The sequence below is a fragment of the Apostichopus japonicus genome, chromosome 18, assembly GCF_037975245.1.
Source record: "Apostichopus japonicus isolate 1M-3 chromosome 18, ASM3797524v1, whole genome shotgun sequence".
Taxonomy (NCBI): domain Eukaryota; kingdom Metazoa; phylum Echinodermata; class Holothuroidea; order Aspidochirotida; family Stichopodidae; genus Apostichopus; species Apostichopus japonicus.
In genome coordinates, this window is record NC_092578.1 from 13,821,569 (window position 1) to 13,837,896 (window position 16,328).

General features: G+C 39.3%; 2 protein-coding genes across 2 annotated transcripts; both read left to right on the top strand.

Annotated features, from left to right (window-relative positions):
* Positions 1 to 9,532: 9,532 nt before the first annotated feature.
* LOC139959160 (uncharacterized) lies at positions 9,533 to 10,738 on the top strand. Its single transcript, XM_071956758.1, has 2 exons — positions 9,533 to 9,710; positions 9,978 to 10,738. Exons 1-2 carry the CDS (start codon positions 9,533 to 9,535, stop codon positions 10,736 to 10,738), a joined length of 939 nt encoding a protein of 312 aa, XP_071812859.1.
* A 3,677-nt stretch (positions 10,739 to 14,415) lies between these two features.
* LOC139958339 (uncharacterized) lies at positions 14,416 to 16,328 on the top strand. Its single transcript, XM_071955328.1, has 2 exons — positions 14,416 to 14,606; positions 14,875 to 16,328. Exons 1-2 carry the CDS (start codon positions 14,429 to 14,431, stop codon positions 15,633 to 15,635), a joined length of 939 nt encoding a protein of 312 aa, XP_071811429.1. The 5' UTR covers positions 14,416 to 14,428; the 3' UTR covers positions 15,636 to 16,328.

Consider the following 16,328-nt stretch of genomic DNA (forward strand, 5'->3'; position numbering starts at 1 on the left):
TAATGATATGTGTGATAGACTGTGTGACCTAGCCGTTTTCACTATATAGCCTCTGTGTTTCAAGGGCTCATTTTCGCGGCAAATACATGTGTTATCAAAGTACAACATGCATCATCGGACTTTGTTTGCAAGTGGTCTGTAACATTCATATGTAAAAATTGTAAATCAAAATGGACTCATCTCTTATCATCCTTTTAGACGTGAAGTTTTTCCTGCCATCTTATAATTCCTGTAAAGACCATGTCTGTGAGGACCAGCATGTCGTTGTGATTGCTTACGGGATAGTGTCGGCCGTTCTTCGTGATGAGTCATCCTTAGATCCTGATTGTGACGTTGCATTAGATTCGGATGCATTCTCTCTCATGTTTCCTTTCTTAAGCTCTGAACCTGATCAACCAGGTCAGCTGTCATTGTTTCTATCTCGATACACGTCAACAGAGGGCGTCTATTTCGACCCAAATGTTGCCATAACTAACAAAATACAAGCAGAGAGACTTGTACACAACAGAAATGAAACGCATGTTTCCATCGATTTTCAACACGGCGAATTTAAGCTCAAAATGGAGGGACAGATATCGGGTGGTTGTCACGAGCCGAATGACTACAATCTCCAAGCGTTGGAAGATTACACCCAGGAATTAAGTTTATCGCAAACACCGCCTGATTTTTCGGTGTGTGATAACTTACATGAATGTATCTGCGATGTCGACTTCTGTAGCGTGTGGGACCGATATCGGGAAGAATTAACAGAGGCTGGATCGAACGTGTGTCAGTATTGGACACATGCAAGCGACGCCGTCAACTGTGAAGCCTCGTTCGAGATTCTAGAAATATCAACAGAATTAAAGGAATATATCGCTTTAGACGAGGATCACACGACAATTGTTGCTGGAGAGATGCAAAAGGGGTCGTTTGGTATTGGTTTAAAGTTTCCATGTGTCAATCAGGGTATTTGCTAGGTTCTACAAAGAACGGAGATTGTTGAGTTAGCATAACACAGACAAATAAGGGGACTTCGGGGTTTTTTGGGTATAAATTTTGACTGCAATATGTGGTTCCATTATCAATATTGCTTAAAGTGAAATAAAGCAAACGTTCATGGTTACGGCTATAAATGCTCCCAACCTAAGCTAACTTGTGTGCATGTGTATCGATCTCTTTCCACCGCCAACTCTCTCTTCTCATCCACCCTCCCCCATCCCACCCTGGAGGTATACTGGACCATATAAAATTAATTACAGTATATTATCAATATCAAAATGTAAGTGATCAGACGCCTGTCAATACAAGGAGTTGTTCTATGCTTGGATGAGATGGCAGCCAGGCAGAATCATATGACTGAATACCAGAATATAATCACTTCATTTATCACTTTTAATTGGCGTATGCTACCGTGGGTGTGCACATCTGAGTGTGCACTAAAGAAATTGAACATATGCAACATATACATGCATTAGACTTTGAAACTGAATTTGATTTTACCCGCCTTATTGAAGGAGTAGGTGTACTTTGCACAACAGAGATATGTATGGCGACTAGAGTGGTAAGTACTCTACTCCTGACTTAAGAACCAACTGTGAAAACTTGTTTGTATTTATTTTAGTGCTCCACTCAAATAGTGTCATAGTTGTCCCTGAAAAGTGCCGTGAAAAAGCAAACCTCCCTCCTCCCGGCCAACCACCTTCCCACACACACTTACAATTGGGTAATACTTTCCATATTAGTATGTGCATGCAGTTCTCAGTTTAATGTTAATGTTGCAAAGTGGGTAGTAGCCTATTTTACTATTTTTAAATGTTATTTATAAGCCCAGAACATCATTTCCGTCATCCCATGTTATTCTGGCATGTGGATCCATCGTTAGAGATACAGTTTTACGTAAAATGAGGTGGTTATATTTTTTTCATTAGGCTTTAGTCATAACGCATTCGAAAGGACAGCCGTAGCCGGTCTAACTATATCCATGGTCCAGTGAATAACAATACAACAGCTGAGCAGACGACACTAGTAAAGTAATAAGATTCCTATGTAATTTCTTCTACTATCGCTTCCTAAGAATTACCTGTGAAACTACGATATCACAATTTCGAGTGATTAATGTCAACTTTATCACTTTAGTTATGTCAAATACGTAGTGTTTGTATTACTCGCCGGTACTTTCTTGCCGTACAAACAAAGCGTCACCACTAGGACGGATGGCTTCAGTATATGTCGCATGACGTCGTTCTCCCTACTTCAATTTCTATGGTGTGCACGCAGCATGTTATTATGTTTTAACCCTGTCGTCTGCATTTTGAGCAAGTGCATTATGGTAAATTAAAGATGATGGCGCTCTTGTTTAATATTATCTAGAGTTCCTTTAATATTAGTCAGAGCCGAATAAAGATACGGCTGTGATTTTATCGCGGGTTGCAATGTCAGAGTTTCAACTAAGATATCTTAGTTCACGAAATAAATGAGAAGCGTGAGTACGTGTATGTCAGAGACAGTTCACTATACAAATATACAGATTTCAATTAAAGTATTTATTTAAAAAATTGATACCGTCATAATTATGTATACCGGTACAGTTCATTATTATTATCACTGGTTTGTATCGTGAATAGCTCAGTTAAGTTTAAGAATAGCTCAATTAAGTTGACGAGATTATTAGAATATATCATAAATGTAATTAGAAAAAGTGCTCATCCTTGGATTAATTATTCTAAACTTATAAATATCGAACCCAATGATAAAGAAACAATTCACACGTCTGAAATTTGCTCATCCTGGAATTAGTTTTAATACGGTGTGTGTTTGGGCCGGTGATGGTGTGGTTTGGTACTGGACATCATAAGCGTACAGAGCGGGGCTGCGACACTTTGTATAGATAGACGTCATATGTCACGTGATCATTTGAAAAATCCTTCTCTCCGTTTGCTCGAACAATAAAACACAGCATTATCGGTAATATTGCATTCCAAACTTCACACCTAGGCAACCGTAAAGCCAATCCTGATGGCAACGCGAATCTGGCATACACTGCTTATTATCAAAGGTAGGAGTTGATTCCACCAAAGGCCCATACGTTGTATTAAAAAACACTATAGTCTATTATTCAACTCTTCGTGTTTAATTTTTGCATTTCCAGAAGATTCTGGCGATTTTAACCATCCATATTGGCAAGCATAAGGTATCTTTCAATCTTCGTAACACTATATGGTAGCATACGCCCATTAAAAGCCCCATTGACTTACAAATAAATCACAAAAGTAATGTGGCATCTAAGTCTAGAGCCTCTGTCTGTGGCCTCTAAGTCTGTGGCCTCTAAGTTCTCACTATAGCTAAACGCTACCCATCACTGGATAGCTGACAAGTTGGCCTTTCATGGCACCATCAATTTTTCCGTATCATGACCGCGCAGATTTTTTGCTATCAGAGTCTGAAGTTTTCGTCACTTGTAAACAAACCTCTTCACTAAGTAGTAAACAATTTTCGTTCGCTGCTCCTGGGAGGCCTAAAGGGGTCAAAAATTGCCTCAATTGAGCCCTTTTTTGCACCACATTTACTTCCATTCATACTCTTCAACAAGCAAGCTACAAATAACCACATCCTGATTGATAACATATCAAGAAAGATGTTCTCCTACTGCATTTTGGCACTTTTCCTGAAGGAGAACATCCTGGCGGATTGATATAGACTATATAATAGGAGTATGCTACCCTATAACTGCACCACTCCTCTTTCATTGATGTTTATGACTATTCTGACGCTAACTACGTGGTGGTCATTTCCAGAGAGGCCAGTTCTGGAATATATATCATGGAGAGAGGATGTTTGCAGTGTCCTGAAAGTATCGCGATACCAGCCTAAGAGACTGTCGCAGGTAAAGGTACATTTCAAGGGTATTGGTAATTATTATGCAGGCGTGGATTCGACGAGGTAGATGCCAATGGTGGTTGGTCGATATCTGGTGAGGTAGATGTGAAGGGTGGATGGTCGATATCGGGTGAGATAGATGTAAAGGGTAACGGGTCGATATCGGGTAAGGTCGATCCTCGAGGTGGTTGGTCGATATCGGGTGAGGAAGATGTAGAGGGTGGTTGATTGATTTCGGGGTAGATATAAAGTTCAGTGTTATTTGGTCTTGGTACATTTCCTCCTACTCTCGGTCAATTACTAAGACAAATTTAGTGCTCCCAATCGCCCTCAGCGTAAAGCGGGGTGAAGGTACCGACTAACCGTCTTGGTGAAATACAAACTATAGCAGCTGGACCAAGTGAGGAAATGACTACAATTCTATATTATGTACGTCTGGGGCAGCTTGGAGAGTGCTGTGATGCCCATAGGTGCCACCTTGTGCCATGCCGAGGACATATGAGGACAAGTGAAAGTTCAGTGAAATCTTGATAATGCGGGTGATTTACGAGATACTCAACTATGACTTCTTTGACAGTTTCAGCTGACATGTACAAAGCGATACCACGAATGCATTAAACATATCACAGAGAACTGACAGTTGTCGTCACCTGGGAGATGTACGATATAACGAAGTGTGCCGAGTTTGCGCGATCTAAAGGGAAATCCTCGTTCTTGTATGGCTTCACAAATTTCTCGCGGCGTAGAAGCCATTGGCATCTACCTTATCGAAATAATACACACCGGTTCTCCTACTGCATTTTGTCACTTTTCATGAAGGAGAACAATCGGGCGGATTGATATAGACTCTAGTAGGAGTATGCCACCTCATGTCTATCATATTCGATGATTTACACCGGAACTTTCCCTCTAGCACCATCGATTTTCTGAACCACCAGCTACCTTAGAAATAATATGAATCACATTTAAAACCCAAGGAGAACAACTTTAGGGTATAACACCTGACAAAATTTAGACTAAAAATAAAGCTTCAGATACTGCATCAACCAGCTTTGATTAACTTTGTTACTTTCTTTTTGAATAGCCGAGATTCATTAATTTTAATGTAAAGGTAATAAAAGTTGATTAAATATCAAATAGATTCGATAATTAAAATAAGTAAGTGAGGTGATTATATTCTTATATTCAGTCAGATGATTCTGCCTGCCATCTCATCCAGTCATAAAACAACTCCTTGTATTGACAGGAGTCTGTTCACTTACATTTTGATATTGATAATATACTGTAATTGATTTTATATGGTACGGTATACCTGCAGGGTGGGATGGGGAGGGTGGAGGGGTGGAGAGAGGTGGCGGTGGAGACAGATCGATACACACACAAGTTAGCTTAGTCTGTGAGAATTTTAGCCGTGGCCATGAACGTTTGTTTTTATCACTGTAATCAATATTGATAATGTTATGAGAACCATGCACATATTGCAGTCAAAACTTTAGCCCCCCCCAAAAAAAATAACAAAAAAGCTGAAGTCCCCTTATTTGTCTGTGTTATGATAACTCAAATAATTTCGCACTTTGTAGAACCTAGCAAATACCTTCATTGACACAAGGAAACTTTAAACCAATACCAAACGACCCCTTTTGCATCTCTCCAGCAACACTTGTCGTGTGATCCCCGTCTAAGGCGATATATTCCTTTAACTCTGTTGATATTTCTAGAATCTCGAACGAGGCTTCACAGCTGACGGCGTCGCTTGCATGTGTCCAATACTGACACACGTTCGATCCAGCCTCTGTTAATTCTACCCGATATCGGTCCCACACGCTACAGAAGTCGACATCGCAGCTACATTCATGTAAGTTTTCACACACCGAAAAATCAGGCGGTGTTTGCGATAAACTTAATTCCTGAGTGTAATCTTCGAACGCTCGAAGATTGTAGTCATTCGGCTCGTGACAACCACCCGAAATCTGTCCCTCCATTTTGAGTTTAAAATCGCCGTGTTGAAAATCGATGGAAACATGCGTTTCATTTCTGTTGTGTACAAGTCTCTCTGCTTGTATTTTGTTAGTTATGGCAACATTTGGGTCGAAATAGACGCTGTCTGTTGACGTATATCGAGGTAGAAACAATGACAGCTGACCTGGTTGATCAGGTTCAGAACTTAAGAAAGGAAAAATGAAAGCGAATGCCTCAGAATCTAATGCAACGTCACAATCAGGATCCGAGGATGACTCATCACGAAGAACGGCCGACACTGTCCCGTAAGCAATCACAACGACATGCTGGTCCTCACAGACAAGGTCTTTACAGGAATGATAAGATGGCAGGAAAAACTTCACGTCTAAAAGGATGATAAGAGATGATTCCATTTTGATTTACAATTTTTACATATGAATGTTACAGACCAATTGCAAACAAAATCCGATGATGCATGTTGTACTTTGAAAACACATGTATTTCCCCAAAAAATGGGCCTTTAAACAACAGAAGCTAAAAAGTGAAAACGGCTGGGTCACACAGTCTGGCACACATATTATTAGATCAACTCTTAAAGAAGCAAAATCTATTAATAAATTCGGGATTCATCCTTCACTTATAAACTACTTACCACTTTTCTCTGAATTGATCTCATCAATCCTGGATTGAAGTTTGCTTCGATTTACAGGAATAAATACGATCCAGCCATCGAACTCTTCCTGAGAAAGGTCAACAGTTATAATTTCAGCCTCGTCACCCCATTCCACCACAGCTAAGAGGCAACAGAGTAGATACAACTTTGGAGACATGTTGCGACTAGGAACGGAGAAGGCCAGTACAATAATGTAATTCTCTTACTTTGCGTGTATTTGATGTCACGGGTAACTTGATGTTTAGTTAGATTTTGAAAATATTTGCTGGTATTTGACTAATATGAAAAATATTTAATTTGAAGATGTAACCAACTTATTCTCATCAAATTTTCAAAGATTCGAAATGGACGGTCACAGTTTAAATGGACGTTGCTACTTTATTATTGATTTGCCGAGATTCATTAATTTTAATGTAGAGACACATTAAAAATTAATTCGATATTTAAATATATTCGATAATCAAAACAGGAAAACAATGTCATTAGTTTCTAATATGCAGTGTGACTATCTTGTCTATACCGACGCATGTAGTCATAACTTTCTTGTATTCGACTAATCACATTGTCCATATCCAAGTAGTTTGATATTGGAAAAAAATGCTGTGGTTGGTCAATATCGGGTGAGGTAAGATACCAATGGTGGTTGGTCGATATCGGGTGAGGTCGGATGCCATGGTAGTTTGTCGATATCGGGTGAGATAGATGTAATGGGTAGCTGGTCGATATCGGGTAAGGTAGATCCCAAGGAGATGTAGAGGGTGGATGATTGATTTTGGGGGAGATAATGTGAAGCGTTATTTGGTCTTGGTACATTTTCTCCCTCTCTCGGTCCAAAAGGAAATCCTTCTTCTCGTTCTTGTATGGAGTTTCAAAAATTTCTCGAGTTGTGCTCTTCTGGAACTGTTGTTATCCACCCTCTCCCTTTTTAATAACATATTCGTTTTTTCACTCCCTTACTTCGTTGTTGTACTTGAACTGTTATTGACATAAAAACCACTTCTCGACTTTCGTTCGGAAATAGAGCAAGCAAACCTTATTTTATACCTGGTTTGGTTATTACTTCATCTTAGCACCTGGCCTAATATGAAATGAACTTTCTATGCATTAGTTTTATTCATTTGACCAGGATAATGAGTGAGAAACTTTCTCCTACATCATAGACAGACCGGGGGATATTTCCTGGCCTCTCGCTCCACCATGTGTTGCGCGCATTTCTCAGTTGTTTTAGAAGCTGCTTAACGTATGCTCTTCACCTGTGTCGAGTGTCGCCTATAATCCTTGTTGTATCAGTTCTTGATGCTTTGTAGACACCTTTTCTACTCTTTTGCAGATGAGACCCATTTGGTGGAAGCGGCAGTAGCTTTGCGACCATAGTAAACCTCAAATCCCGATTTCCAAGCCTTTGGCAAGCTCTTCTTTAGGATCAGTATCATCTACCGCCTCTCATTTAGCGGCAACGAATGCAAACCCTTTCCTCATAAATCCATCCGTATCCTCATTCTATTTGTATCACCAACCTGCATCCCCCCCCTCCCCCTCTCTCTCTCTCCCACCCGCCCCTTTTTAACGGCACAACCTTACCACAACTTCATACTTTAGTCACCTCTTAGCTGATTCTTTTGAATCAGCTAAGATTCGGTTGATTCATCTCCACGCCCCAAATTGGTACAATTCAGGCCATTTGGGCCAAATAAATAATTCGGCCACATATAGTTCCGAAGACCTGGTGTCAATGCGGGTTTTTCGAATTTGAAACTGGGTTCTACGACAATGGCTATACCAATATTGAAAATTGTAAAGAAAAGAAAATTACTTTGAAAGAAAAAGTGATTTGTTTATTACATCACAACAAATTTGCAAAGATGATGATACATGCACTGATCAATATTTGGCAAACTCTGTTTGTTATGCAGCAATATAATCTCACGTTTCTTGTTTTGACACGAAATAGGTTATTCGGCAAGGAATCACAACTCAACTTTGAGTTCTGGTTCGTTACATTATCAGTCGTATTACATTGTCGATGGTTATTACATTATCAGTCACAATATTTGCTCCATGTTAAACCTCACTGAACCCTTTTAGCTCCATAGATAGAACAATTTGGTTACATCACTTGTATTTACGTTAATTCCAGTTAATATTCAGAGCACACATAGCGGTTGTGTTGGTTGACACAGGTATTAACATTTTGCGATATAACATTTCTCGTTAATATTTTTGATGTCATTTTGCGTCAAAAAGTTATTACCTGTGACTCGTTAAAGGATTATTACATTTAACGTCAAAGCTATCACATTTTCCGTTAAGATTACATTTTTTCGGAGAAAATGATTACTTATCTGGTTAATATTACATTTTGCGTCAATTATTACATTTTGCGGCGCAACAGTTCGCACTCCATGCTTTCCTTCTTTGTCCAAGACGATGTTATGGTATGTATCACTGTTGGCATTCCTTCGAATTTCAAAGGTGCGGGGGATCTCACCAGAACGCCATTCCATAAGGGTTACATTTTTTGTGCAATTCGTCACAGCCCCCTCCCCCGAATAAAATTAGGCCCCTACGCCCATTCTGGACATTACAATAGCAAGTCTTTTTTAAATATCAAACTACTTGGATATGGACAACGTAACATGATAAGTCGAAAACAATAAATGTATGACTACATGCGTCGGTATGGACAGGATAGTCTCATTGCTTATTATAAGATAATTACATTGTTTGCCCATTTTAATTATCGAATATATTTAAATATCTAATTAATTTTGATAGTTTCCTGACATTAAAATTAATGAATCTCGGCAAATTAATAAGAAAGTGGCAATGGCAATTGAACTGTCACCGTCCATTTCGAATCTTTAAAAGATTGATGAGAATAAGCTAGGTTACATCTTCAAATTAAATATTATTCATATTAGACCCATATACCAGCAAATCTTTTCAAAATCTAACCAAGCATTAAGTTAAACGTGAAATCAAATACACGCAAAGTAAGAGGATGACATTATTGTACTGGCCATCTCCGCTTCTAGTCGCAAGATGTTTCCAAAGTTGTATCTACTCTGTTGCCTCTTAGCTGTGGTGGAATGGGGTGACGAGGCTGAAATTATAACTGTTGACCTGTATGAGGATGTTTTCGATGGCTGGATCACATTTATTCCTGTAAATCGAAGCAAACTTCAATCCAGGATTGATGAGATCAATTCAGAGAAAAGTGGTAAGTAGTTTATAAGTGAAGGCTTAACCCCAAATTTAAAAGTAGGGTTTGCTTCTTTAAGAGTTGATCTAATAATATGTGTTCTATACTGTGTGACCCAGCCGTTTTCACTTTTTAGCCTATGTTGTTCAAGGGCCCATTTTTCCGGCAAATAAATGTGTTTTCAAAGTACAACATGCATCATCGGACTTTGTTTGCAAGTGGTCTGTAACATTCAAATGTAAAAATTATAAATCAAAATGGAATCATCTCTTATCATCCTTTTAGACGTGAAGTTTTTCCTGCCATCTTATAATTCCTGTAAAGACCATGTCTGTGAGGACCAGCATGTCGTTGTGATTGCTTACGGGACAGTGTCGGCCGTTCTTCGTGATGAGTCATCCTCAGATCCTGATTGTGACGTTGCATTAGATTCTGATGAACTCTCTTTCCTGTTTCCTTTCTTAAGTTCTGAACCTGATCAACGAGGTCAGCTGTCATTGTTTCTATCTCGATACACGTCAACAGAGGGCGTCTATTTCGACCCAAATGTTGCCATAACTAACAAAATACAAGCAGAGAGACTTGTACACAACAGAAATGAAACGCATGTTTCCATCGATTTTCAACACGGCGACTTTAAGCTCAAAATGGAGGGGCAGATATCGGGTGGTTGCCACGAGCCGAATGACTACAATCTTCGAGCTTTTGAAGATTACACTCAGGAATTAAGTTTATCGCAAACACCGCCTGATTTTTCGGTGTGTGAAAACTTACATGAATGTAGCTGCGATGTCGACTTCTGTAGCGTGTGGGACCGATATCGGGAAGAATTAACAGCGGCTGGATCGAACGTGTGTCAGCATTGTACACATGCAAGCGACGCCGTCAGCTGTGAAGCCTCGTTCGAGATTCTAGAAATATCAACAGAATTAAAGGAATATATCGCTTTAGACGAGGATCACACTACAATTGTTGCCGGAGAGATGTTAAAGGGGTCGTTTGGTGTTGGTTTAAAGTTTCCATGTGTCAATCAGGGTAATTGCTAGGTTCTACAAAGAACGAAGTTTGTTGAGTTATCATAACACACAGACAATTAAGAATACTTCGCTTGTTTTTGTATAAATTTTGACAGCAAGGTTTCTATAACATTATCAATATTAATTACAGTGAAATAAAACAAACGTTCATGGTCACGGCTAAAATGCTCCAAACCTAAACTAATTTGTGTGTGTATCGATCTCTTTCCACCGCCACCTCTCTCCACCCCTCCACCCTCCCCATCTCACCCTGCAGGTATACCGGACCATATAAAATCAATTACAGTATCTTATCAATATGAAAATGTAAGTGTCAAACAGATTCCTGTCAATACAAGGAGTTGTTTTATGACTGGATGAGATGGCAGGCAGAATCATCTGAATGAATATAAGAATATAATCACTTCACTTACTGATTTTAATTTTCGAATATATATAATTGATATTTAATCCATTTTAATGTCTTTACATTAAAATTAAGTCTCGGCTATTCAATAAGAAAGTAACAAAGTTTATTTTCAAATGAACCTGACATTGTCTCACATATGGATTTTGTTTTTGTGATAAAGGTTTTGACTCATTCATAGCATTCATAGTGTCACGATATACATGTCATACAATAAAGTTCATTTATAAATCAACCAAACTAAGTCTTAAAGCAACGTTTAAAATACAGCATCCATTTTGGAAAGTCGCAGGTTGATGTAGTATCTGCAGTTTTATTTTTTATTCAAAATTTCGTAAAATTACATCCAATAAATGTGTTTTCCTGGGGTTTTAAATGTGATTCGTATAATTTCTAAGATAGCTGGTGGTTCAGAAAATCGATGTTGCTATATATAGGTCAAGTTCCGATGTAAATCATCGTATATGACAGGCATAAGGTGGCATACTCCTATTAGAGTCTATATCAATCCTCCCGATTGTTCTCCTTCATGAAAGTGACAAAATGTCGAAGGAGAACCGGCGTGGATTCGATGCGGTAGATGCCAATGGTGGTTGGTCGATATCGGGTGAGAAAGATACCAATGGTGGTTGGTCGATATCGGGTGAGGTAGATGCCATGGTGGTTGGTCGATATCGGGTGAGATATATGTAAAGGGTATAGCTGGTCGATATCGGGTCAGGTAGATATAGAGGGTGGTTGATTGATTTGGGGTAGATAAAGTCCAGTGTTATTTGGTCTTCGTACATTTCCTCTCACACTCGGTCATTACTCAGACCGACGTAGTGCTCTCCAGCGCCCTCGACATAAAGCGGAGTGTAGGTACTGACAGTCTTGGTGAAATACCAACTGTAGCAGCTGGACCAAGTGAGGAAATAACTACAATTCTATATTATGTACGTCTGCGGCAGCTTGTAGAGTGCTGTGATCCCCATAAGTGCCACCTTGTGCCACTATGCCGAGGACATATGAGGACAAGTGAAAGTTCAGTGAAATCTTGATAATGCGGGTGATTTACGAAATAATCAACTATGACTTCTTTGACAGTTTCAGCCGACATGAACAAAGCGATACCACGAATGCATTAAACATATCACAGAGAACTGACAGTTGTCGTCACCTGGGAGATGTACGAAATAACGAAGTGCGCCGAGTTTAGGCGATCTAAAGGGAAATCCTCGTTCTTGTATGGCTTCAAATATTTCTCGCGGTGTGACCTTCTGGAACCGTTGTTGTACTTTTTACGTTACTGACAGAAAACGACTCCTCTCCTTTATTTTTCGGAAAGAGGGTAAGCAAACCTGACTTTATACCTGTTTTGGCTACCGCTTCATCTTAGCAACTAACCTAATATGAAACCCCTTTTCTTTCCATTAGTTTTTCCATTTTTACCAGGATAACGAGTGAGAACCTTTCCCCTACATCATATGCAGACCGGGGATATATCCTGGCCTCTCGCTCCACCATACGCTGCGCGCATTTCTCAGTTGTTTTAGAAGCTGCTTATAACGTATGCTCTTCACCTGTGGCGAGTGTCGCCTATAATCCTTGGGGTGGGTTGTATCAGTTCTTCATGCTTTTTCGACACCATTTCCCACTCTTTTGCAGATGAGACCCCTTTGATGGAAGCGGCAGTAGCTTTGCGACCATAGTAAACCTCAAATCCCGATTTCCAAGCCTTTGGCAAGCTCTTCTTTAGGATCAGTATCATCTACCACCTCTCATTTAGCGGCAACGATTGCAAACCCTTTCCTCATAAATCCATCCGTATCCTCATTCCAGTTGTATCACCAACCCGCATCCCCCCTCTCTCTCTCCCACCCGCCCCTTTTTAACGGCACAACCTTACCACAACTTCATATTTTAGTCACCTCTTAGCTGATTCTTTTGAATCAGCTAAGATTCGGTTGATTCATTTCCAAGCCCCAAATTGGTACAATTCAGGCCATTTGGGCCAAATAAATTCGGCCACATTCGAATTTGAAACTGGGCTCTACGAGAATATTGTAAAGATGAGAAAATTACTTTGAAAGAAAAAGTGATTTGTTTATTACATCACAACAAATTAACAAAGATGATAGTATATGCACTGATTAATATTTGGCAAACTCTGTTTGTTATGCAGCAATACAATCTCACGTTTCTTGTTTTGACACGAAATAGGCTATTCGGCAAGGAATCACAACTCAACTTTGCGTTCTGGTTCGTTACATTATCAGTCGTATTACATTGTCGGTGGTTATTACATTATCAGTCACAATATTTGCTCCATGTTAAACCTCACTGAACCCTTTTAGCTCCATAGATAGAACAATTTGGTTACATCACTTGTATTTACGTTAATTCCAGTTAATATTCAGAGCACACATAGCGGTTGTGTTGGTTGACACAGGTATTAACATTTTGCGATATAACATTTCTCGTTAATATTTTTGATGTCATTTTGCGTCAAAAGTTATTACCTGTGACTCGTTAAAGGATTATTACATTTAACGTCAAAGCTATCACATTTTCCGTTAAGATTACATTTTTTCGGCGAAAATGATTACTTATCTGGTTAATATTACATTTTGCGTCAATTATTATATTTTGCGGCGCAACAGTTCGCACTCCATGCTTTCCTTCTTTGTCCAAGACGATGTTATGGTATGTATCACTGTAAGCATTCCTTCGAATTTCAAAGGTGCGGGGGATCTCACCAGAACGCCATTCCATAAGGGTTACATTTTTTTGTGCAATTCGTCACAGCCCCCTCCCCGAATAAAATTAGGCCCCTACGCCCATTCTGGACATTACAATAGCAAGTCTTTTTTAAATTTCAAACTACTTGGATATGGACAACGTAACATGATAAGTCGAAAACAATAAATTTATGACTACATGCGTCGGTATGGACAGGACAGTCTCATTGCTTATTATAAGATAATTACATTGTTTGCCCATTTTAATTATCGAATATATTTAAATATCTAATTAATTTTGATAGTTTCCTGACATTAAAATTAATGAATCTCGGCAAATCAATAAGAAAGTGGCAACGTGCAATTGAACTGTGACCGTCCATTTCGAATCTTTGAAAGATTGATGAGAATAAGCTAGGTTACATCTTCAAATTAAATATTATTTATATTAGACCGATATACCAGCAAATCTTTTCAAAATCTAACCAAGCATTAAGTTAAACTTGAAATCAAATACACGCAAAGTAAGAGGATGACATTATTGTACTGGCCATCTCCGTTTCTAGTCGCAAGATGTTTCCAAAGTTGTATCTACTCTGTTGCCTCTTAGCTGTGGTGGAATGGAGTGTCGAGGCTGAAATTATAACTGTTGACCTTTCTCAGGAAGTGTTCGATGGCTGGAGCGTATTTATTCCTGTAAATCGAAGCAAACTTCAATCCAGGATTGATGAGATAACTTCAGAGAAAAGTGGTAAGTAGTTTTTAAGTATAAAGGCTAAATCCCAAATGTGTATATAGGTTAGCTTCTTTAAGAGTTGATCTAATGATATGTGTGATAGACTGTGTGACCTAGCCGTTTTCACTATATAGCCTCTGTGTTTCAAGGGCTCATTTTCGCGGCAAATACATGTGTTATCAAAGTACAACATGCATCATCGGACTTTGTTTGCAAGTGGTCTGTAACATTCATATGTAAAAATTGTAAATCAAAATGGACTCATCTCTTATCATCCTTTTAGACGTGAAGTTTTTCCTGCCATCTTATAATTCCTGTAAAGACCATGTCTGTGAGGACCAGCATGTCGTTGTGATTGCTTACGGGATAGTGTCGGCCGTTCTTCGTGATGAGTCATCCTTAGATCCTGATTGTGACGTTGCATTAGATTCGGATGCATTCTCTCTCATGTTTCCTTTCTTAAGCTCTGAACCTGATCAACCAGGTCAGCTGTCATTGTTTCTATCTCGATACACGTCAACAGAGGGCGTCTATTTCGACCCAAATGTTGCCATAACTAACAAAATACAAGCAGAGAGACTTGTACACAACAGAAATGAAACGCATGTTTCCATCGATTTTCAACACGGCGACTTTAAGCTCAAAATGGAGGGACAGATATCGGGTGGTTGTCACGAGCCGAATGACTACAATCTCCAAGCGTTGGAAGATTACACCCAGGAATTAAGTTTATCGCAAACACCGCCTGATTTTTCGGTGTGTGATAACTTACATGAATGTATCTGCGATGTCGACTTCTGTAGCGTGTGGGACCGATATCGGGAAGAATTAACAGAGGCTGGATCGAACGTGTGTCAGTATTGGACACATGCAAGCGACGCCGTCAACTGTGAAGCCTCGTTCGAGATTCTAGAAATATCAACAGAATTAAAGGAATATATCGCTTTAGACGAGGATCACACGACAATTGTTGCTGGAGAGATGCAAAAGGGGTCGTTTGGTATTGGTTTAAAGTTTCCATGTGTCAATCAGGGTATTTGCTAGGTTCTACAAAGAACGGAGATTGTTGAGTTAGCATAACACAGACAAATAAGGGGACTTCGGGGTTTTTTGGGTATAAATTTTGACTGCAATATGTGGTTCCATTATCAATATTGCTTAAAGTGAAATAAAGCAAACGTTCATGGTTACGGCTATAAATGCTCCCAACCTAAGCTAACTTGTGTGCATGTGTATCGATCTCTTTCCACCGCCAACTCTCTCTTCTCATCCACCCTCCCCCATCCCACCCTGGAGGTATACTGGACCATATAAAATTAATTACAGTATATTATCAATATCAAAATGTAAGTGATCAGACGCCTGTCAATACAAGGAGTTGTTCTATGCTTGGATGAGATGGCAGCCAGGCAGAATCATATGACTGAATACCAGAATATAATCACTTCATTTATCACTTTTAATTGGCGTATGCTACCGTGGGTGTGCACATCTGAGTGTGCACTAAAGAAATTGAACATATGCAACATATACATGCATTAGACTTTGAAACTGAATTTGATTTTACCCGCCTTATTGAAGGAGTAGGTGTACTTTGCACAACAGAGATATGTATGGCGACTAGAGTGGTAAGTACTCTACTCCTGACTTAAGAACCAACTGTGAAAACTTGTTTGTATTTATTTTAGTGCTCCACTCAAATAGTGTCATAGTTGTCCCTGAAAAGTGCCGTGAAAA

Bases quoted from the DNA above. Each gene is read 5' to 3' on its own strand.
- LOC139959160 (XM_071956758.1), top strand. From the start codon at position 9,533: ATGTTTCCAAAGTTGTATCTACTCTGTTGCCTCTTAGCTGTGGTGGAA. The intron at 9,711-9,977 runs GTAAGTAGTTTA...TCATCCTTTTAG, and splicing joins GATCAATTCAGAGAAAAGTG to ACGTGAAGTTTTTCCTGCCA.
- LOC139958339 (XM_071955328.1), top strand. From the start codon at position 14,429: ATGTTTCCAAAGTTGTATCTACTCTGTTGCCTCTTAGCTGTGGTGGAA. The intron at 14,607-14,874 runs GTAAGTAGTTTT...TCATCCTTTTAG, and splicing joins GATAACTTCAGAGAAAAGTG to ACGTGAAGTTTTTCCTGCCA.